Raw genomic sequence first — 24939 nt, 5'->3', positions numbered from 1 at the left:
CACTGCCCAATGGTACACGGGTGAAATTAGCCTAAAGGAGCTAAAAACACCAACACAAAAATTTTGGTTTTCACAAAGTTTGCTGCTTCATTCTCAAAACTTTTGGCCAAGACTAAACGTGTCAGACTGCCGATACACTTTACCTGCTCCGCTTAGTCAGAGCTGCTCACATGATCAGCGCTGGCCAATTACAGCAGGGCACAGTCTGCATCAGGAAGCTCGAGAATTGCAGTGGCCATCTTGGAAACAGGATCATCAACCAGCATATCAGAGAGATGGCATGGAAGACAGGCAGCAGGTATATACCCCTTCAGTCCATGAAGAGTCTTTGTGCTGAGACTTAGCAAACGGTTAGGCCTTGATAAACACACGAGGGAGGCGCCGTACGCATTGCTACACAATAATCAGTCCAATTCTCAACTTTTTCCTCTTTATTGGGTTACAGAACAGGATTTCTGCTGTATGGAATGTGTTTATTCTTTATGTCATTAAACAGGGTTACAAAAAAAACACGTCCCGTCCATCCGCCTTCGCCGTTCTCCTACCGCATCTCACACGCCCGCATCTTCTATCTGCCCACAAAAAATCCTCGGTTTGCTTCCAAAAAAAAAAAAATAAAAAATTGGCTAAATGACAACCAAACCATAAAAATTAAGAATATTCCAAGAAAGCTGAGAAGAGACGTGTGGCTAACAGGACAGATATATAAATTATTCTTCTTTGAAATATAATTATCCCCGGATATTGGGAAGAGCGCGGGAACGCTTTTCCTGCAGGACACGGTAAACGTGTCGCCCCCTTCTGCAAGTAGGAAATAAAAATAGTACATGGAACAAAAATCGGCTTCCCGTTTCCATGGGGAGGAGTGAATAAGATCTGCAGGATAGGACTTATCTGGATTTTCTGTACGCCGCCTCAGAAGCGCGAGGCGTAGAGAAAACCCCTTTAGACGCCTCTATTCAGAAATTTTTTATTTAAGAAAAATGATTTCCAGGATTAACCCCTCGTTGTGCGAGCCGGTTACAGGATTTCATATTTGTCCACAAGAAACGCCGTCTCGGTAGAATACCTCACCGGGCTGTTGCCGTCCACCTGAGTCACTTTGGTCACCTGCAGAGGACAGAGAGAGAAAAAGTTGGTGTTTCTGGCGAGCAGCGAACATGTGACTCCTATAGATCAGCGTCGGGGAAGTTCTGTAGAAGTTTATTAAAGGGTTGAGCAGAGGAGACACGAAAGCCCCGTTGTCAGGATCATTGGGGGCCCCGTTGTCAGGATCAGTGGGGGCCCCGTTGTCAGGATCAGTGGGGGCCCCGTTGTCAGGATCATTGGGGGCCTCAGTAGTGAAACCTCCACTGATCGAACTTATCACCGATCCTGTGGATACATAAACGTCAATTGTGGTACAATCCCGTTAAAGATCCTATGAATAGTATAAACTGCAGGTCACTATGACCAGGATACCCAACTCCTCTTCTGTTATCCCGTTTCATATGCCAAGTACTGGTACAATCCTACAGAAGTCCTTTGGTCAGAACCAGTCAGATTTAATACTCTAAGTAAATATTACGGTTCCCGATCATGAATGTGGTGTGATGGGTGACGAGGCATTCCCATCTTGACCTTAGAAAAATGACAGGAAAAAAAAAGCCCCCCCAGTCCATTATTATATTACTTTCCTTTTTATTGCTTTCTTAGGATAAATGTATACTTATCCCAGCTTGGTTCTGGTACCTTATTTCTCTAATAATCTTTAATGCTGATATTGCAACTATTTAGTAAGTTTGTCTCTGCTGCTATATTTATATATAGTATGTAGGACTCTGGTATAATGATAGATCTAGTATATCTATGGAGTAGGCTTGGTTCTGTTACCGTATTTATGTAGTAGGCTTGGCTTTAAAGAATATTGTGTGGATATGTCGTTAAAGGCTGACAGAAGCAGGTTCCACCTATCTCACGGTCAGAGCCTGACCCACCTCTGTACTGGCTGTATGTGACAGCGGGGAGATGAGTCAGCTGGGCTCTTACAGAGTTTTCTACAGAAGTATATGGGAGTTGAAGAAACAGCTCAGCCAGCAACACTGTTTCTGCAGCTCCTGAGTTATGAAAACCATGTAGCTCATTGTGCTGCACCATTGCCATAACTGGCATTCACTTCTATGCAGGGTACGGAAATAGAGAAGTACAGACCACTCAGCTGTTTCCGTACTTTTGTCCACAGTCCCATCGTAGCCATGAATGATGGGCCGAGATAGAAATGTCCCTTTAAATATAATCATTACGTCTGTGGTCAGCTGAAGACATCGTCCGGTTCTAGTTCCTCTGCGCACCGCACACAAGCTATACAGTACATTATAAAGTAGAAGTCGTCTCTATTCCAACCTGTAGATTGCAGTAGTTCTTCTTGGATACAAAGGACACGGTCACTGGGAAGAAATCATTGGGGTGGCCCGCAATGCTAAACTCCAGACTTCCTGTCTTATTTTTGGAGTCAATGACAGGCAGAGTCCACTCGAGGGTATTCCTCCGGGCATCGTGGTGGTAATCGCCATCAATGTCTCCGATCACTGGAGCCCCGACTCCGGCCCTGTATGAGGGAGAAGATTAGAAATGCGCTGCTGACACCTTATATACCAGCTTGAAAAGAAGACCTTCCTAATCTGAAATGTTGCTGCTTAAATCATTGGTGCCTCTAATAAGCTTTGTGCTGTTCTGCATCACGGATTTGTGTACCGCTTATAAAGATCTCCAACTCTGCAGAAACGGCCCTCGTTGGCCAGAGGATAAACTGGCCGGTAATGGGAGACCGGCAACTAATGCAATCTATTCAGTGATGCCTTCTAAGGGGTGACGACAGGCACAGACCCCATGAACTCTGCTGTGGATCTCCCTGGTGACCCCTGACCCGCGATTACTACCGGGCTCTTAACAACATACAACAATCTTCCCATGGAAACTTTCCAAATTTGAAGGCATAAAAATGAAAACAAAATTTAAGGAAGCCCCCAATCTATCAAGTAGCCGAATTCCATCCATAGATGGCTCCCCACTGGGACCCCCCCCAACCCCAAGAGTGGGGGTCAGTCTGTCCACAAGTGAATGGAAATTAGGATGCGCCTGCATGCTGCCACTCCATTAGTTGCAATGACAGCGCCGTGAAGTGCAGCGTGTTATCCAGGAAGGACCTGAACTGCAGTCCCATCACAATGTCTTCACAATGGAGCGAAGGCTCCTCTAGATTAATAGCTTATAAGGTCCTGATAGAGACGCTGTCGGGGTGTTGCAGGTTTGGCGCCGATGAGTTAGTAAGAATGCATTAAGAATACAAAGCCCCATTGTTCAGCGCGGCTACTTACGGCAATGGGATGGTGATCACCACGTCGTTGAGCTCCAGCTTGTCTTCCTGCAGCTCGTACTCTATATTTACATCGCAGCCGCTTCCACTTTCTGAAGGCCAACAATTAACTAGAGAAGATGAAAAGGGAAACGTTTTATTCTTGTTTCCAAGCTCTACACTTAACCCCTCAATGACTGGGCCAGCTTTGGCCTTGAAGATCAGACATATACTATCTATATCATACTGTCATTTATAGCTTTACTCTGCAGGGGGAATGATTATGGAAGAAACTAAGTTCTGTTTTCCACCTCATCTCTACAAAAAATAAGTTATAGCAATGGCACCAATAAAAAAAATTACAGTGCGAACTGCAGACAACAACCCTCATAGGTTAACGGGGGGGGGGGGGGGGGGGGCTGTGGCTTCTGAAGATTATTGATGATTTCCCTCCAAAAATATTTTCTTTTTCAAATCTGCGCACATAAAGAGGGAAAAATAAACCAATAATGCTGGAGGAAGGGGACGATTCTAATCTCGTTAAAGCAGCCCTCCAGTTTCGGGATAAGCTTGTGTCCTGGGAGCAGAGGCCGGATGTTACTTGCAGTTGTTCTCTCTTCTGTTTCACTGATCCGCTGGTTTCCAATTCAGTTTTCAGCAATCCAAGATGGCCGACGCAATCGTCAGACTACACAATCCCCCATAGTGCATCGGTAAAGTTAGACTATAAATACAATATACCTGCTCTGATTGGCCAGTGCTGTGCAATCATAGAGCAGAAGAGAGTGCATTGGCTGGTTAGAAGAGCGGTAACGGGAGCCAACAGACCCAATGTGTCAGAGAAGCACAACTGCAGGTAATACACCCCCCTCTGCTTCCTCCGGTCCTGGGACGGGCTTTTGTCCCCAAACCGTAGGGCTGCTTTAAAGGGGGTTATACTAAGAATGCAACTTATCCCCTATGCATAGGATAGAGGATAACTTGCTGATTGGTGGGGGTATCACCACTGAGATCCCCGCTAATCGACATCAGGGGTCCCCTGTCCTCCTCACTGTGGGATTACGCAGGGAGGAGCCGACCGAATGGTGGCCGGGTCACGCAAGCACATTAGCACTCCATTCACTTTCAATAGATCTCCAGACACACCTGAGTGGCAGCCGCTCGATAGTTCCCCTCAGTCCCATTGAAATGAATGCAGTGCTGACCCACACATGCTTGGCCAGCGCTCCCTTAACACTGACATCACTGAGGGGAGAAGGGACCACCACAGTGACAAGCAGTCCAGCGGCAAGACCTTGCGATCCTGATGTAGCTCCTGTGAGGAGTCCCCTGGTGTGATGTGCGATATGTGGATTATACTATAAACAGCCATCTGGAATCGGCACCAAAAAGCTGCATCAAATCTGTTGTGTGAACGAGGCCCAACAGGAAAGCATGTACTCCATAAACCATGTGCAAGAGACTCACTGGTCAGAGGTATCAAGGCCTCGTCCGTTGTTTGTAATCGCCATTTTAAGACACCAACATCGCTATTAAGGGGGAAAGACTTCTCGGTGTTTTTTAATCCAATCAAGGAGTCGGATGTGAAGAGTTTCTTGTCCACATTTGGATGAGTCTGCAAAAAAACAGAGAGACAACTATTAAACACAGACGATCCCGGGGAATAACTGCGGCACTCCGGTCCATGCTAAAACAAGGCCCACAGGATAGGGGGAGGCAGCGAGCTCAGGGGGATATACACTGAGGGCCCCTCTATTAGAGACCGGCCCACTCACGATTGGAGCTTCCCTGTACGGTAATTCGCCCCGTGACCCCGGCGTGCGGCATGAAATCACGTGACAAGTTTTCCATGGATCAGATTCAGCGTGAATCCACATCAGATGGAAGATCCAGCGATGTATGAAAAATTCACAGGAAAAAGAAAAAAAGCTCACGAACAGCGAAACACGTGAACGCAAGCGAGCGAGCACCAATTAACGTGCTATAATTTACTTATTGGTGCTCGTTATATTTTTTTCTGCCCGTGCAAAAGATCTATACAGCATACCGTCAGCCCCAGGGATGGAAGGATTAAGGAACTAGGGGAAAAACGGTTCTATGCTTTGCTGCAAAACTCGTCAGGAAGGGTATCCTTTCTCCTTAAGGAGAGCACCTAGAAGGTGGGTGAGGAGACTTAAAGGCCATGCAAGCTCCTGTGGGATGATGGAACAATACCTCTACAGCGCCACCTATTGGAAGACAGTTTTCCTTCAAGTCAATCAGACCCTTTACATAAGCCTTATAGGAACTATACTGTCCGTGACCCACGTCATAGGCCTCTCACTAGCCAAGCCAGAAACCTACTGCACACTGATGAGGGGCAAAAACCTTCAAACAGCCGTCTGTGTATGGATTCTGGTTTGGTTTACAATCCCCAATCATTCTTATAAGGCTCGTCTAAAAGGTGTGATATTGACTTGCAGGAAAACTGCCCTCCAACAGGTGGCGCTACAGAGGTATTGTTATATCTTTTCCTAGCTACAAAACTCGGCATGCAGATACATCTCAGTTATGGCGTGATTAGATGAGGTGGTAAAAGTGGTTTCCCCCCCCCCCCCCCCTTGTCCTCTCGGAGGCTCCTTGTGTGTAGTGACCTCTTCTTTAGCTTGTAGAGCTTGATGGCCACTAGACGCCTCTACAAGGCAGAGAAGAGATTTCGCCCCGTTACCAGAGAATGTGGGGGGCACATTATTGGGATGCGGGAAGCTGGATGGTCGTATTGACGAATTGCCGTTGTGACCAGTGGATGTGTGAGGGTACACAAGGAGACCGGGCTCAGGACGCACCCTACAGGCCACCAGTAGAGAGGAGTGTCCAACAAGCGCCAGTAGGGACAACCGTTTGGTTTCCGCCATACTGAGATAGGGGGCGCCATCGTTACACCCCTGTGGCTGTCAGAACCAATTCCAGGCGCTTGGCTGAAGGACATTTTGCCTCACTGCCCTCATTACCTGTACGGCCTTTGACCCCCGCCATCGCCTCCGTTAGCAGTGGTGTTGTGAACAATCAAACTAGATCTAGGGCTGAGCATCCCAATCCTGCTTTTGCTGTGGAGCGGGGAACGGACATTACAGACGAGAGACAGTACTCCCTTGGCAGCTTCCAAGAGGCAGCAGGATAATGCTCGGCCGCACACACAAGAGGGGGGGTGGGTGGTGGTGGTGGTGGGGGTTTCACAGGAAGCCCCCACAACATTGTCACACTTCCGTGGCTGTCCGGTCGCAAGATTTCTCACCAGCTAGCGGATTACCGGGTGTTGCCCATGTATTTTATTTTTAGACACGAAAAGAATTTAAATGTGTGTCTATATCCATCTACCCGCCCACACACTTAATATATTGGTATATGGGGAGGAGGAGGTCATATATGGGTAATATTAGTATTTGAGGAGGAAGTGGTCTGTGTAAGATATTACTATATGAGGAGCAGGAGGTCTGTGTAATACTGGCACAATTCAAAATCAAAAACTCACCAACTTCCCCTGTAATTATTGTTGCCAACAACAACCAATCACAGCTCAGCTTTCACTTGTTATACTGCTGAGGTAAAATGAAAGCTGTGATTGGTTGCTCTGGGCAACATAGATTTTCATTTGGACACCTTTCCTAACCGTGGGTGCTGGGTCCATTTCTGTGTGGTACATAGTGGCTCAGTGCTGGTGGGAAGCTGTGTGGTAGTTGGAGCAGAGGAGGAGGTCGTCTGTGTAAGATATTATCTGAGGAGCAGGAGGTCTGTGTAATAGATTAGTGTATAATGAGAAGGAGGTTGTCTGTGTAATATAAGACTGAAATAAAAACCTTTTTCTCAATTGCAATTCTGGCATCTCTCCCCCCCTTCCCCCCCTCTCCCCCAGGATGTCTTATCCCTCCCCCAAATGTGTCCCCATGGGATGGGTTATATATGTACCAAGTTTGGTTGACATTGCTCCAGGCGTTAATGAGTTTATATGATCCAGAGGCTCAGTTACAGCAAATGTGGAGCAATATGTCGCAGGATACCTTACGAAACCTGTATGCCTCCATACCCTCCGTATCACATCCTGTATCCAAGCTAGAGGTGGTCCAACAGGCTACTGAAGCCTCCCTACAAGGGGTCCGTTTTCCACAAGAAATGACCCTTTTTCTTGCATATTGTAATCACTTACAATGTTACAATCACAGAAAGTTTCATCCATCCGTCAACTTCTACTAGATGTATGTATGTATGTATGTATGTATGTATGTATGTATGTATGTACGTACGTATGTATGTATGTGACACCAATGGAAAACCCACTAGATTCTCTCGACCTTCCAGGCTCCTCACCTGCAGTTGTAACCCTTTCTTGTCCTCGTTATCAACATGCACACGGATCCTTCCAAACTTATCATCGGACACTCGAAGCATAATGAGGCCGTGGACTTCCATATTCTGCAGACCGCCGTCCCTGCTGCAGGTTAGGGAGATTTTCTCTTCGACCTTCAGATGAACGCTGTATACACACACAGATATGAGTTGAAGTGAATGACACTTGTACTAAACAGACATGTGAAATACGGCCATATTAACGCACACACACGTAAAGTACTGCCGCCTCACTAACCTCTCAACATTGACAGGTGGAGGCAGGACTTTAGCCGCGTCAGATGGTCTCTTGCCAGCAGCCGGGGTAACAATGGTCTCTCCCTCAGATTTCAGCTTGTCCACAAAGTTATCCACTTCTTTTCCTTTGGCCCCAAGCTTAAGGGCTTTGTTACTACCAGAAGGCCTGAAACAAAGGTGCAAAAGAGCTTAGAATAAGAGGCAAAGTGATCACTACCGCCTGAAGCCTTATGTCCACGGGCAGGTCGGATTCCGCATTCCTGCAGCAGAGGACCCCGCTTACCTGTCCAGGTCTTTTATTATTTACTACAGATGCGTGCGGAAGTGCTGCCCGGCGCAGTAGGTTTTTCTTCTTCAAACTCCTGCTTTCGCATTGATTGGACGGCTTCCATTGACTTCAATGGAAGCCGTCCGTGCGGGAACCGCACTGAAATGGAGCATTCTGCGATTTGATTTCCGCATCCAAAGATCCGCATGCTTTAATTCTGGTTCGGACGCCCATATTTCCCTATGGGTGACTTGAACTGCAGATCGTTCTCACTGGTGTCCCGCAATTCATATCCGCCCATGGACATTAGGCCTAAAGCAAGTACTTCTTTACATGAAGAACTTTTTACGTGGCCTGACAATCTGACACAAACATTTACCCAAACGTCACCCCTTATGAATCTGCTGATCGGCTCATTTATGAAAGCATGAGACCACTCGCTGTCTGGCTGCACACCTCTCCGTGTGGACAGGGAGACGTCCAGCTGACCAACGACAGCGGCCCAGGGATGAAGGATTTATGAAGAACTGTTTGTCCCATTCTGTCCGCGTGAAACAACGAATGAGCGCCGACCGACACGCTCATCACCGGTCAGTGCTCGTCGCATGGGCAGATAACACGACCACAAGACCCATATTTACCTGGTTGGCACAGGAGCAGATTTGGTTTTCTCGGGCTCCATGATGTTCTCTGTGATTATTGCTGCAGCATTGCTAGATATAGAAGAACCGCCAGAACTTCCAAAACCCCCGAACCCCGGAGCCTTCTTGCCCTGACGCTCCGCATCTCTCCTAGCCTGCTGCAACTCTTTTGCTTTGCGTCTCATCTCGGCCTTCGCCTCTCGCTCCTGGGTCTATATAAAGATAGAAAAACATATGTAAAGCATCTGGGAGGAGGAGAAACATTACATGTACCTTAGAGGATCCTCGCCCCGCATCATGCTCCATCACGGAAGAGTCACATTGTCACTGCGGATTTTATTCATTGAATGACTGAAATCCACAACAAAAGTCGTGAGCAGATTTACTGCAGATTCACTTGTGGAGACTTCCCCTATGTGCGGCTTACATCCGCCATACCAGGAACACTCGCAGCCAACAACCTGTAAGGTGCGCCATAGATAGAACCCTGGTAAAATTAGCTCAAAGTTCCAATTTTGGAGGGGGCATCCGGGGTGATTTAACGAAGCAGTAAACCGGCCCCCACTGATTACTTCCAGATATGAGGAGGTGATACAAATGCAGATTCCCGTTTTGCAAAATACACAATGAAACCCCTGATCCAGCAGAGCAGATTTCCTGAGGCTCGCAGGCGGCTCTTATGCACTTGGGGTGGTTACGTCCAGCGCAGGGTACAGCCGACTCCTGCTGAAGCACTGGGGGTTCATGTGAGGCTGCAGACAAAAATGACCGTAGTTTTTATCATCCAGCCGCTCGGATCCATTTTAAGGAGAAAGCGACAAAGTGATCGAATCCAACAAGCACCGATACCACCAGGTGTAATAAAGGGTTCGCATCTCACCTCTCGGACCGCTCTGAAGACCTTCTCCTCATGTGAGTCCATCTCAGTGAAGGTTCGGATTTGGGCCAGGTTGACATTTTCTCTGTATCCAAGAGCCACGATTTCATCAAACGCGAATATAAGATCAAAGCAATGATCCGAGATCTCCGTTTCCTCCAAAGCTCGACAGTATTCAGGAATCTAGAGAGAGATACAGGTTATCCATCACGAACAAGAGCGACACAAAGCCGGCGGGACAACATGTGATTACAGCGTTAGAGGGGTTGCCCGGTTACTATATGTCAGGCCTTAATATAAATCCAGCAGTTGTCCATCCGTGCTGCTAGCGATGCGGAACCACGGTCCTCCCAGTCCGTGGAACAGCCATCACCCAGAGGCCGCAGTGTCCAATGGCATCACCACTCAGATGCCATCCGTGCAGACAGAGCGGGAAGCGATGGCTCTGCCCACATTACAACGGACCGGGTTGGTATTGCATTGAATTCAGCAGGAGTCGCGCCCGCATTATCAAACCGAGTCGCTGCACTACAGACAGAACCGTCCACTTCCTGCTCTCTCCACACTGACAGCGGGTGGGATAACAGCGGATCGCTGGGGGTCCTGAGCGGCAGACCCCCAACAATAAGCCATTGTATAGGATGCCAGTGTAGTTACCACACCGCGCTGCGCCAATACTGCTGGCCAAAAACGCAGTTACAAAAAAATTAGGAGAGCGAAGAGCGCGATTTGCACACAAGGTGGGAGATCATGTAGACTTTAACGCCGTACAATGAAGAACACTTTATAATCTTCGTTTACTTTGGTTTTGGAATTCAGAAATCCAGATTTGTGCAGAATTCACTTTTTTTCTTTAAACTTCCTTCTCCCCATTATTTGGGAAACAGAATGAACAAAAAGTGGATGTTTGGCTTTGTGTTCGTTGTGCAGGTTAATATGAGCCCGTAAGGCCTCCATCACAAAGGCAACAGCGATACCGCCGCTACAAAATCATGGGAACACAGCGGCGATATTGCAGTAGTCAATGCAATGGCTGATTGGATGAGTAGCGCTGAATGAACCAATCAGAGCCATCGCTTCCTGGAGGTGGGATTTATGAAGCCCGTAACAGGAAGTGATCCTCTGTGGCCGAATGAAGACTGCAGGACGCCCGGCGGAGCAGCAGGAGGACCCGGACCGGTAAGTATTTATTGTTTAAGGGCGTGCAGCTAGGGCTTAGTTTAGGGGTAAAGAATGTAAAATACGTATCGTACAAAAATTGCTAGTTCATGCGATAAACAAGAAGGCTCCATAGGAAAACATGGGCTACCAAAACCGGCGAATCGCAGTTGTATAGAGCGCGCCGCGATTTTCTCTCGCAAGAAAACATCACTAATGTGAAGGAACCCATAGGAAAGCCCGGGCTTCACATACATGCGATTCATAGCGCATTGCGATAAAGTACCACGATTCTGTTGCCCGTGTTAAAGCTGTCTAAGGCCGCACACACAGCCCGCCTTATACCGCATTTAGACAGCGTTTCACACACCGCACTACACGCTGTAAAGCTCAATTGATTTCAATGGGATGTTTTTAGACTAGCGTTCGTACGTGGCAGCTTTAACGCCGCACCTTTTGTCGGTTCCATTTTCGGGTGCGTCAGCGATTTTTAAACGTGAAGTGTCCCCCATCAAAATAGTTGATTCAATGCTGTCAAAAACAAAGTAGAACGCTGTGTACCGCTTTTTACCACGTTTTTCGCCACTAGGGGGAAAAGTGCAGTAACAACGCGGGTGAACGATCCCATTGAACGCTCTACAAAGCAGCTCTGCCATAGTACAAATGCTGTGTTTTTACCATTACCTGTGTGAGAGCGGCCTAAGGCATTTTCTGGGCAGGGCTTACCAGAAGTACCGAGATGGGAGACCTGGGGGCTTTCTTTAGGCCCACCATAGCCATGACACCACACTGACACCCAGTAACAGCTTCAAAGGGGAACAAATGCGGTAACAGAGGAAGCTCCCTCCCACCATTTAACCACTTGGATGCTGTGGTCAGTATTGACTGCAACATCTAAGGGGTTAAAGAGTTGCTCGATAAAGCGGAGTAATGTACGACTAGTGAAGCTCCTGCAAACAACGGCAAAGCTTCAAGAGGTAAAGTCTGCAAGATCAATAAACTGATCAGTAAGGCCCAATGTCCACGGGTGGATTGGATTTGTGGCGCTCGCGCAGAACATCCGCAAATCAGCTGCCCATAGGGATGCACATGCAGATGTGATCAGCTTCCCGCCGTGCGGGAAGAAATCGCTGCACACTCCATTTTCCAGTGGATTCCGCAGGGACGGTTTCTATTGAAGTCAATGGAAGCCGTCCGATCCCCAACACACCCCCAGCTGACACTGCGGAAGTGCCGCGGATCCGCGAGAAAGTAGGAGATTCAAAAAAGAAAAAAAAGGCACTGCGCATTCGGACACATCCTCGGTGCTGAAGAAAGAAGACCTGGCCGCGATGGAGGAGACCCACGCTGGATCCAGAAAGGTAAAAAATTGTTTTCTTATGTCCATGTCCGCGGGCACGGCTGGATTCCGCAGGGGAATCCGTGCATGCAAGTGGAGATGAAGCCTAAACCTGTGAACTCCGTCACGACACCCCGCTGTCCACAACCAGGCAGCTTAGTGGAACAGACAACTTCCCTTTCAGGACAAACATTTATTAGTAGTACATACCACGAATGGCTGCGCCATTTTAGAGTAGATTTCAGAATTCTACCCAGGTAATACACAAGGACCATCTTGGTATATTTCCTCCTCTGCCATCATCCCACTGGTCTGCCAGCCCAAGATGGCCTTCTCAATTTTCTAACTACCTAATGCACTGCTCTGATTGGCTAACACCAATCACATGAGAAGTGCAGGCCAATCAGAGAGCAGGAATACTGGATTGGAAGTCTAACACACAACACCAATGTACTGTGGAGGATTAGGCCGTCAGCATCAGCCATCTTGGATGTCCAGAACCGATGGATCAGAGGGACATCAGCGGGTAATATAACTGCCCCTCTGATCCCAAGACAAAACCTTGTCCAGGAACCGAAGGGTTTCTTGAACGCAAGTGATGAAAAGTCACATCTGTATGCGAGAATAACGCTGGGTGCCCCGAGGAGCGCGTCCGCCGCCCTGTACAACGTCAGGCGCCAGATCTCTGTATTTGTACATCTGGCCATGTGATGCCATCCATCTAATAGGACATCACAGGTAGCATCCCCTTCACTGAAGCTCATACAGGTGAGTAATGGCTCACCCGCTATAAGGGCGCCCCCTACGTACCACTCTGGAGAAGAGTCTGAGGGTCTCCAGGTCCTCCAGGATGTTGCTGTTCTTGGTGGTGATGAGAACCATGTAGAGTTTTTCCATGGGCTGGTAGACGTAGCGCACGCTCTCCGTTTCCACAAAGGTGTGCTGCTTCCCTGTGTTCATTAACTTTGGGAAAGCCGCCAAGAGTCCTTCAATGCGAGTGCGCGTCATCTCCACGAACTGGCGGGATACTATGGCCTTACCGGCCTTCGTACAGACCGCAGCAGCTAGCAGCACCTGGAAGAGAGCAGTGACAGGATTAACAACCAGAGGAACGGCCGGGGTCCTCCATTATACGCGCTGGCTTAGCAGTGACTTGAACTGGGATCAGTGGTCTCCTGCAGCACACGGCGCCGGCCCGCCGGAGGACATCTGATCGCCTGCAGAAATCCTCAAAAATCTGAAGCGGATCGTGTGGTTACGTCACTATGGATCTGCCTGCAGACGCGGATCGCGTGGTTACGTCGCTATGGATCTGCCTGCAGACGCGGATCGCGTGGTTACGTCCCTATGGATCTGCCTGCAGACGCGGATCGTGCGGTTACGTCGCTATGGATCTGCCTGCAGACGCGGATCGCGTGGTTACGTCGCTATGGATCTGCCTGCAGACGCGGATCGCGTGGTTACGTCCCTATGGATCTGCCTGCAGACGCGGATCGCGTGGTTACGTCCCTATGGATCTGCCTGCAGACGCGGATCGCGTGGTTACGTCCCTATGGATCTGCCTGCAGACGCGGATCGTGTGGTTACGTCCCTATGGATCTGCCTGCAGACGCGGATCGTGTGGTTACGTCCCTATGGATCTGCCTGCAGACGCGGATCGGGTGGTTACGTCCCTATGGATCTGCCTGCAGACGCGGATCGGGTGGTTACGTCCCTATGGATCTGCCTGCAGACGCGGATCGGGTGGTTACGTCCCTATGGATCTGCCTGCAGACGCGGATCGGGTGGTTACGTCCCTATGGATCTGCCTGCAGACGCGGATCGTGTGGTTACGTCCCTATGGATCTGCCTGCAGACGCGGATCGTGTGGTTACGTCCCTATGGATCTGCCTGCAGACGCGGATCGTGTGGTTACGTCCCTATGGATCTGCCTGCAGACGCGGATCGTGTGGTTACGTCCCTATGGATCTGCCTGCAGACGCGGATCGTGTGGTTACGTCACTATGTATCTGCCTGCAGACGCGGATCGTGTGGTTACGTCCCTATGGATCTGCCTGCAGACGCGGATCGTGTGGTTACGTCCCTATGGATCTGCCTGCAGACGCGGATCGTGTGGTTACGTCACTATGTATCTGCCTGCAGACGCGGATCGTGTGGTTACGTCCCTATGGATCTGCCTGCAGACGCGGATCGTGTGGTTACGTCACTATGGATCTGCCTGCAGACGCGGATCGTGTGGTTACGTCCCTATGGATCTGCCTGCAGACGCGGATCGTGTGGTTACGTCCCTATGGATCTGCCTGCAGACGCGGATCGTGTGGTTACGTCACTATGGATCTGCCTGCAGACGCGGATCGTGTGGTTACGTCCCTATGGATCTGCCTGCAGACGCGGATCGCGTGGTTACGTCACTATGGATCTGCCTGCAGACGCGGATCGTGCGGTTACGTCACTATGGATCTGCCTGCAGACGCGGATCGTGTGGTTACGTCACTACGGATCTGCCTGCAGATGTACATAAGATGCGCATAACTGACCCCAACGTCAAGCAGCAAACATGCAACCACTATGCAAAAAAGTGTCACCTTAAAAACAGTTACCTCCCGGGCCGAGAAAAAGACTGATCTAATCCAACCGCAACCTGCCTGAAAAGACCTCAGGAGACGGTCGGGCTGTGATGAGAGACATCCATCAGGTTTTATACCCCGAGAGGAGCTACAACTGTGTCCAGAGGAAGATGAACTGAGGTTAGCTACAAAGTATCAGTGCGGCCAATAATATTAGAAAACTGCACAACTTTACAGATAAGTCTGAGGAACATTTCCATAAAGCCACTGAGGGCTCCTTCATCTGTACCTGCAATACCACGTCAGACCACTGCACAACGTATGGAGCTGCCAGCTTCCTGCTCTGCTCACCAAACAGCTAATCGGACGGTTTCCTGGGTAGTGGACCCCCACTGATCAGCCATTTATCCCCTATCCAGAGGATACTGTAGGTCATCAATGTCTTCCAGAGCTGGCAATCCCTTTAACCCCTTAACACTCCAGGACGTACATATACATCCTGCAGCGTCTGGGTACGTATGACTAGAGATCGCGGGGCGACCTCTTTTCATACAGTGCAGGCATCAGCTGTTTATTACAGCTGACACCTGCGGGCAATAGCTGGAATCAGCACTATCAACCCTTTAAAAGCTGCTGTCGATTCTGACAGCAGCATTTAACTCTTTCCAATCCACTGTCTGACCTCTGAAGACATTATGATTTAAGGCTGTACAGCTCCGATGTTGGAAGACGTCCGTCGGTGTTCTCTTACTGTATATTGCCAGCTTCTCTGCTGTCAGAGCCTATCCAACGTGTCACCTCATGTAGTACTGGCTTTAGCCAGCAGATAGCACCATTGTATAATGGCAGAAAAAGTGTAAGCCCCCCCAGGAAAACCAGGATACAAATTGGATTGGAAAGGGTTAAATCCCCTGAATGCCCCCTCACCCCGTGATAAGATTGCAAGGCGCTGTACGGTAGCCAGGGTCCTTCTGAAAGGCCCCAGGAATGTCTTGGCAGACTGCCCATCCAGCCGTCCCCATGGAGTGGCCTGATAGACTGCCTGTCAGATCACAGTATGATGTAATGCTATGGCATTACATCATACTGCAGGAGCGATCAAAGCACTTGTGGTCCCCCAGGGGGAGGCTAAAAAAAAAAAAAAAGTAAAAATAAGATCAATAAAGTTTTACGAATTGTACAAAAATAGAAAAAGGTAATAAAAGTTTAACCCCCCCCCCCCCTTTTGCGATATAATAAAAAAATCTAAACCATAACAAAAATAGATATCGTATGGCATCGCCACATCTGTAAAAGTCAGATCTATCCAAATAGTGCATTATTTACCCCGAACGGTGAACGCCATCTGAAAAAAAAGGCACAAAAAACTAAACGCTATTGCGTGCAGAAGATGGCGTCAGAAAATTATATGTCTGAAAAAAAATAAAATAAATAAACTATACAAGTTTGGTATCGTAGTAATCGTACCGACCCATAGAATAAAAATATCAGGTCATTTGTGCTGCAGTTTGTGCGCCATAGAAGCAAGACGCGCTGAAAGACGGCGGAGTCTTTTTTTTTTTTTTTTTTTTAATAACTTCACTTAGAATTAAAGTTTTCAGTACATTATACGGCCCATTAAATAGCCCTAATGAAAAATACAACTCGTCCCGCAAAAAACAAGCCTTCATGCAGCGACGCCGATGGATAAATAAAGGAGTTACGGTTTTTTAAAGGCGGGAAGCAAAAAAATGTAAAAAGGTCCGCGTCCTTGAGGGGTTAAAAATACCATCTGGCTGCAGCATTTGTGAGCATGGAGAAGAAAAAATAAAAACACAACAAAAGAAACAAAAATAACCACAACAGGTAAACACTGCATCCAGCAATTGGCCATTAGGGACCACAATCCGCCTCTTTACTGACCTCCATAACAGCCTGCAAACCCGCATACACATCTATAAGGTGGCTCAGCCAACTACTGACAGCGGGGCTCCTGCTCTAACTGCCAGCAGCGCAGAAACCTTCAATCAGTAGAAAATGTTGCATGTAAGCAGATGACAGGGGGAGGGGCTCCTTCTGTCACCCATCAGCACCCTGCAATACAACTGCAAGGTACCAATGGGTTCCCATGGCAACCACAAGCCTGACAAAGGCCTCCAAGTCTGCCATGTAACTGAACCTATTTACACGCAACGATTATATCGCTTAAAATGCGTTCAAACAATGGCATATGAGTGATAATTGTTGCATGTAAATGCTGCCATTGTTTACTCTTTGGCTGAACAATGATTTTAAGGTGAGCTTAAAATCCATCATTCAGCCAGAGAAGAGAGACCGCATGCTGTGTTCGCCATGGGAGCAACGGATTACATTGTATTCATGCTGACAGCCCCTGTGAGAACAAAGGAGCTGATTGCAGAACATAAAAGGTGGCCTGAGCTCTGAAAACAGCTCTTGGAGGCTCATTTACACGCAAATATCCAAATAATCACTAGAACTGTCAATCCTTCAATCGTTTGAAAGATTGTCTTTGCGTGTAAATGGGCCTTAAAAGGATTTTAAAAGTTTAATAAAGTTTAATTTAAAGAAAAAAAAAATGCATTTCCGCTCCATAAATACCAGTTTTAAACAAAAAAAAGAAAGCAAATAAATAAATAAATAAAAATCTAAAAAGCAACATCTAATCGGCACAACCGCATCCTTAACAACCCGGACAATGAAAATATTTGGTACTTTATCTCACAGGGTGAACGTCAAGTGATATTAGAATCGCTAATTTTTTCATTTGTATAAATTCGAAAAAAAACACAATAAAAAGTCCCCTGTACCCCAAAATGGTACCAACAACACTACAACTCTTCCTACAAAAACGCACGCCCCCACAGCGTCCCCGCTGCCGGGAAAATAAAACGGTTATGCTGTGACTCCGGCCGGTGAGCCGGCGCACTCCTCCTCTATTGCGGATGGCCGCGGACGCTCGCCGTCAGTCATGTGCAGTACGGATGGGTTTTTTTTTTATATTTGTTTGTCCGTTGTGGACGGGCCGCGGGCCAGACGGCGGCCACTGACTTCAGCTGCGAATTTTCCTCCACGTGTGAAGGAAAAAGCATTTTTTCACATACCTGTCAATGCGCCATTCGCTGCGGATCCTCCGTGCAGACGCCGACCGCAGATTCCGCAATAGAAATCTGGTTGTGCGCGACCGGCCGTAGAATGCGAGAATGCGGATTCAATTGTTTTTGTTTAAAACGTGTTTTTATTAGTGAAAAGTCTCTAAACCCGGGATCACAGCGATCGCGCCAATCAGATAAGGAAGTTCTGTGATTTTTACCGCGTTCTGGCTGCTGCAATGACTGACAATCACTGGGTTCTTAAGGGACAAAATATGCGATCATTAAGGGGTTAAAGCCGTTATCTGGGGACATCCATTTATTCTAAAAGGGACTCCGCCTGCAGCAGTAACACAATCGCCTTCCCGCTGGTCAGATCATGTGACCACAGTTGAAGGGAGCTGGCGACTGGCTACAGCAGTCACATGATCTTGTACTCAGTAATGGTTACTGACTAAAGGTGCGCCAGATTTAGTTTCACCAAATGATTAATCTGTTGAATCTTAGGACTGTCTAGTTTAAGTTTAGACCTCCCAATGGTTGGCTTAGGTATTAGTGTACCTTGACGCCACCGGAAGCTAGGGGTTTGACAGGAGGAACGCCCCTGTTACACCCCTAGCTCCCGATTGGTGCAAGGTTTGTCAGCGCTGTGACTGTCCTCACCGATGTCAGTGTAAGATCCCTGTGCTGTGCGTGCGCCGCCTGTCCTTCAGCCTCTCCTGCCATTGTGGCCTCCTGCTGTATGGGCTCCCTGGTGTAATCTTCCTGCTATACTCGGCCGCCGCCGGCTCTCACAGTGTGTGGTCCTCCGTGCTGTCCTCTGCCGCTAGCTAGTGGCCGCCGGCAGTCAGTCACTGTTCCCCCGCGCTGTCTCACCTCACAGCTCTCCTCCTCTTACTGCGGAAGACAGCGTCCGCCGGCGGCGAGCCTCTGTCCCACGGCCCTGTAGGCTCCGTTCTGCAGCGCCGCCAGGGAAGGCGCTTGATGCCGCTGTGGTGTTCCTGCTGACACCACCCATGTCGGCTGAATGCGTTGCGCCGCCGGGGAAGGAGCTTTACGCTGCAGTTATGTCCCTGCTGCCGACCCCGCTGTGCGCTCCCAGGAATGAGCATGGGCGGATGCTGTATGCTTTTGCCATTCATCGTTAGTGGGCTCCCAGGACCTGCAGCCCATCCACCTCTGCAGCCAATCAGGCACAGGGGGCGTTACCCCCTGTCAATCTTGACTCGACCAGGAATTCGTGGTGGCGTCAAGATACACTAATACCGTTGGCTTAGTTTACACCAAAAAATGTGACAAGATTTTGCGCAATTCATGGCTATTTGGCGCAATTTAGGCCACTTTTTCAGAGCAGTTGGAAAACTGTCCAAAAGGGTCTAAAAACATACAGTTAACGTGGCGCAAAAGTTTCCTGCCGTATTTAATAGTAAATAAGTCCCGCTGCTCTCCTTATTCTGGGGGTTAGTATAATAACCGCAATACTGGATTTATAGTTTATGCAGAACAACGTAAAAGAAAACAAACAAAAACAAAAAAACTTTTGCAGACAGACCGCGCTTCCTGCCGCCATCTTTTCTTCTTTTGCTCAGGTTAAGTGAGGGCTGTCTGTTTTGGTGTGGTGACCCCTAGTCTTCATGGGACCGTTTTGGGGGCACAGATGACTTTTGGATCGCTTTTTAATTATTTACTGGATATGGCGATTCTGGCATTGCGTGTATTTTTTTCTGATGGCGTTCACCATGGATTAATAATGTGATATTTTAGTCATCTGGACTTTTGGCGACGCAGCGATACCAATTTTTTTATGTTGATGAGACAACTGAGAAAAGTTGTCATTTTTTAAGAAACTTACTAGTTTTTGTATTTCTAATGTTTCATTATAAAAAAAAAAAAATTAAAAAGGTTACGTTGCACTGCGGGAGGAGGAGGGGGGGGGATGGGCACACGACGACATCCTGACACCAGGTCTTGTGACCACCACAGGGAGTCAGTGACATCACCTGCTCCCTACCTGAGAGGATGTGGCACTGGCAGAGCAAGAATGGGGGGGGTTGTTACATTCCTTTATTTTGGTACTGCAGGTCGGTCCTTGAAGGACGCAATGTGCCCGGATAATCCCTTTAAGGCCCAATGTCCGTGGGCGGATCTGACTTGTGGAAGATCCGCAAATCAAACCGCCCATTAAGGTTACATGGGCGTCCGCAAATAAAACAAAGCATGCAAATTTGATAACCTTTTGGTCCGCAGGAAGGGGGGGGGGGGGGGTTAATTTAAAAATCACAGCATGCTCCGCTTCCGCTCCTCTGTCCCATCACAACAGAAGTTGGTGGCGGACAAGCCGCAGATTTCGCAGGAGTTGGGGAAAAAAAAAAAAAAAAAGGACTGCACCGACGCTTCCGCAAACCCGGAAATAGAGGCGGACAGGTACCCGCAGGGTCGTCGGCAGTGGGAGGGGGTGGATTCTGCTGCGGCCCTCCGCTGGCAGACATGAGGCTTAAGGCGTCGCTCACATCACAGCCATCCACTCACGAGCCGTCTTACATTTATGGGATAGAGAAGCGGGACATTGCGTCTTCTGTACCAAGACCTCCACTGCTGAGACCCCCACAGACCCCCAAGAACAGGGGGCTTGTGCCCATGCTTTCCAGCCAATGGCTGCTGCAGATAGCGGAGCGCTTGTTCTCACCTGTCAGCCCCGTGAAATGACCGGAGCGCCCCGTTATTCTGACATGACTGCTGGGGTGCTGTGAGCCTGCAGTGACCCCAGATGTCAGATCAGCGGAGGTCTCACACGTCCTGTCGGGCGGCGATGAGAGGAAGTCTCGGTACGACCGCTTAAAACGGGGACGTTTCTTGGTGCTCAAAAAAAAAAAAAATAAAAATGTGCAACTAAAAAAAAAACAGCTTTGATTTTATAGAGAATCCGGATACAATGAGCGTAAAAAACGGACAGAAGCGTTAATGCGTGCGCCAACATAAGCGTCGGCTCACAGCGCACATCTGCGGCGGCTCACAGCGCACATACGCGTCGGCGTGTTTTCCGGTACGCTTAACATCTACACCAAATGTACATAAAAGACAATGAAAAGCCCCAAATTCTATATTCATACGCAGCGAACCCAAAGGGAAAAGATAAAAACAAAGACGCTCGGCTGTATTTTTGTTTTACCGCGCCGCGCCTCCAAGACGGCGCCCTCCCCCGGGGGATACAGCAGCGGGCCGTGAAATACGCCGCGTATTGAAGAACTAGAACTGCATATTGATTGCGTTTATCACACATACAAAAAAAAAAAAAAAGTAAGAGGCCCCGTAGATAAATCCGTCACACCCCGAGTGTTCGCTGCGCGATTACGTGATCCCGCTGACTTTAATGGGGAATTTCTGTCCGTAATCCGAACCAAAATACGTCACGGCGCAATTTTTGGTAATCAATGGGAAGCGTTTGCCAGCAACAAACAAGCGCAGGAGGATCGCGGTTTCACGGAAGTGATGCGAGGAGTTTTTGCATTAAACCCTTCATCCGCGCTGCTGACCGGCTGCACATTTCACTCTTTCAATTGAATTTAAACGGAAAGAAGATCTGCAACAAAATACGCAGCAAATCAGCGAGACACGAATGCGCCCGTAGAGCTCTTTCACGCGGCAGTATGGCATATTTTGGTCGGAGACTACGCAGCGTATTCATGATTAGCTTTGGATTTCTGTTAAAAAAAAAAAAAAAAAGGCATGAAATCCCGATGATATGTAAATATGCACGGTACTAGTGTATCTTGTCTCCACCAGGAACTCCTGGTGGAGACAAGATTGACAGGGAGGGTGACGCCCCCTCTAAGTAATTGGCTGCACATATAGTTAACCTCCAGGTCCTGGCAGCCCACTAAAGTATCTCTTTCACATGCACACCGCAGGACCACTAAAGTGAAACTTTAGCATGGAGACAGCGGACCCTGCTGCAGGCGGCCAGCGCAATGTGCAACAGAAGGAGAGCGGGGTCTGCGGCAGGGATTGCACAGCGGACTTCCCGGCAGATGCTCCCTCACCCCGCCACCTTCATGTAGCCGCAGACTGAGCAGCGGCAGCCCACAACACCCCCATGTCACTTTCACCTGTGCTTGGCATTTGGAGGCGGCGGCCGCGGCACCCCTTCTCAGTGTTACCTCGACGCCAGGGAGCGTGCAGCGGCCAGAAGATGCACCGACAGCCGGCGTCCCTGCACTGCCAGCACGTCGGAACACAGTGAGGGGGCCACGGTGAGCTCCACTGAGGAACGGGACGGAGAGGCTCTGGGGAAGGCTGTAGGAGCAGTGGGTGACAGGGTGTGGATTGCTTTTAGCCGGCCCTGCTGGTTTTGGGTGAGGGGTGCTTGTCTTCTTAGTCTTACATTATGTTACAGCGGTAAGGCGCCAGCATTTACACCTCACAATAATGTAAGGACAAGTGGAGACATAACCCTCAAACACCTGCAGGGAGACAACATCAATCTACAGGCTGCTAGGACCTTAAACCCTGAACCAATCAGGAGCCGGGGCTGTGAGGTGGGCGTTTCTCCTGTCAAACCCCAAGCTTCCTGGTGGCTTCAAGATACACTAATACCAATATGCACGCCATTGTAATACACTCTGTGGTCGGACAAGCTGCGCCACTATGAATGAACGTATTGGAATCCGTATTCGCTACGTATTTACATTCGCGTTAAATGGCGCTTGGGGAACATTCACACGCAGCGGAAAATCCACATCAAAACGTGCCATTGTTGTGGATTTTGCCCCGTATTCCCAGGCTCTCTCGGGCGCACGCCGCGACGCTTCCCTCGCCTCCGAATACGGAGTGCTACCTGCCAGCACCAAGAGCGCAGCGTCACCTGACAACCGCGTGCCGCCGCTGGTCAGGTGATGCGGAGGTGGGCTGCCCGTCACCGGGGGAAAGATGGCGGCGTCAGCAGCTGCTGTCAGGTGACACTCAGTATTCGGAGGCGAGTAGCGCGGTCGCGTGCTGGTTCAGATCTGCGGCGGATCAGTCTCCACGGCAACGGGCGCAGATTTGGACACGATTTGTGACGCAGAAACGCTGCGGACTTCGCCCCGGATTATCGGCGCTATTTCCGCTCCATCAGCGCGCGCCCACATCTGTGCCAATCGCTTCCGCTATTCTGTTCCCTCATCACAGCAGACATGGCAGAGTCCGGGTCCGTTATATGCGCGACCCCCGGACGGACCCCCAGGAACGGACCAGAAATATCACCGCTGCGCTATTTTTTTCTGGTAAATCCAACAAATGAGGAAAAAACGGCGGCGGAAACGTCTCACCGACAACCACAAGTCACCAACGCCGGGGGCAGCGCTGCTGGCGGACAGCAGTTGCCATGGGCGACGCTACCATGTCTGACGTGAAGAGACATTCTGCCCCCCGGACTGTTCGCCCCGGTCACGTCAGCGGAGATGGAGGCCGCTCTGCTGCACCGGAGCCCGCCGTCAGCTCACCCCCCCGCACTGCCTCCCCCGCGCCCGGTCCTCCGCTCGGCCCCGCTCACCATGGTTGCGGGAGTTAGAGCCGGGTCCTGGGCCTGTCCTGCTGACGGTCCTCCGCACAATATGGCAGCACCGGAGCCACGTCTTCAACAGGAAGCTGCGTGAGATCCGGGAGGAGGCAGAGTCCGGGCACGTCCACAGGAGGAGGCGGCCGCCGCCATCTTGGTAGTGGGCACTGCCCTTCCCGCTCAGTGAGATGACAGGGGGGTGATGCGAGGGGGGCTCTCCAGCAGATTCCCCAAGGGCGATGCTGTCCATGTTGCCCATAGCAACCAGAGCTCAGCTCTCTTACACTGTAATGTAACCGTTCGCGGTGTTGGTGCGACGCAGGTTCAGGATGGCGGACGGAGGCAATACATTTTATACAAATTTATTTTACATAAACCGGGCGTCACCGGTAACCGGTATCGCCGTCCCTGCAGTCTGCAGCGGAGGTGACGGAGAACGCCTCTCCCCCTGGGGGCGGCAGGGACGTTGTACTATCAGGCGCCTCACATCTCAGTAGTGATAGACCTCGTACTATTTCTCCAAGGACGCAGCGTCGCTATATCGCGGTCTAACGCACCGCACGTGCCAGACGTCCTAAATACTGGAGCTCCGCCTCACTGCGAACTCGCGCGCCGTAGGTGCGAACAGACATCTCGCGTATATTTCAAACAAAAATGGAGAAGATAGCGCTCTATAATCGCAGTATTAGAAACGGCGCGTTCAAGCGCTGGTCTGCGAGGCCCCATTGAAATAGTCCGGGATGCCGCGCTAATCATGGTCAAAAGCGAACAGTGTGAGAGCGGCCCAATTGTCGCGTGGGACCGGTCCTATGCAGCTTTCACCGTTCCCAGGGCCGCGGTGCTATCATCGGCTTTCAGGGACCGAGTCCTCTGCGGGAAGGAAGGCTCCTTCTCTTCCCACGCGGTTTGTCTCGGTCCCCGGGTCATCATGGCGATTCTAATCGCCTCTGCAGCGCTGCCTTTTGCCCAGCATGGCGGCAGCTCTAGGGTCCCCACTCCCAATGGCCGTCATTACGAACACTACAGCCTCCTTTACTGCTGCGTCTGCCACCCACCCTGCTGCTCCCGGCCTCTGGGACTGTGACGCAGCTCCTGTCCTTTTATATGCCCCCTGTATGGCGCCAGAATCTCCCGCGCTCAGCGCTGGGGAGGGGCGGGACTTTGCACGTGCGATTATTCCTTTACACCAGTGCGGGATGTTCTCCTGCATGGGTGCCTTCCATACGGCAGCCGGTCCCATAAACTACTAATGGGAGCTGCCGGAAAGAGGAGGTAGGAGGGAGTTTAGCAGAGGCTCTACTAAACTTCCTCCCACTCTCCACCCCTTGCCGGCTGCCAGCAACGGGACAGGGCGGGAGATCAGCACACTGGCTCCCGCCCCATCTCGCCCCCCTCCTATTGCAGACAGCCGGAGAGGGGGAGGGAGTTTAGGGCTACTAAGGGGGTGCACTATTACTATTCAGAAAGTGGACACTTCCAATTTAACCATCTGTTAAACTTATTGTAGCTA

At 49.7% G+C, this 24939-nt stretch overlaps 1 protein-coding gene across 1 annotated transcript; it reads right to left on the bottom strand.

Annotated features, from left to right (window-relative positions):
* Positions 1-413: 413 nt before the first annotated feature.
* Positions 414-23532, bottom strand: ARCN1 (archain 1). Its single transcript, XM_066606136.1, has 10 exons — positions 23424-23532; positions 13048-13311; positions 9744-9923; positions 8864-9075; positions 7956-8120; positions 7679-7844; positions 4802-4949; positions 3357-3465; positions 2383-2587; positions 414-1110 (listed from the first exon to the last, which is right to left on the bottom strand). The coding sequence occupies exons 1-10, from the start codon at positions 23424-23426 to the stop codon at positions 1021-1023; spliced, it is 1542 nt and encodes a 513-aa protein (XP_066462233.1). The 5' UTR covers positions 23427-23532; the 3' UTR covers positions 414-1020.
* Between the last annotated feature and the right edge of the window lie 1407 nt (positions 23533-24939).

This window comes from Eleutherodactylus coqui, chromosome 6 (assembly GCF_035609145.1).
Source record: "Eleutherodactylus coqui strain aEleCoq1 chromosome 6, aEleCoq1.hap1, whole genome shotgun sequence".
In the NCBI taxonomy this organism is placed as follows: Eukaryota; Metazoa; Chordata; class Amphibia; order Anura; family Eleutherodactylidae; genus Eleutherodactylus; species Eleutherodactylus coqui.
This window is presented reverse-complemented; position numbering and strand designations above follow the sequence as displayed.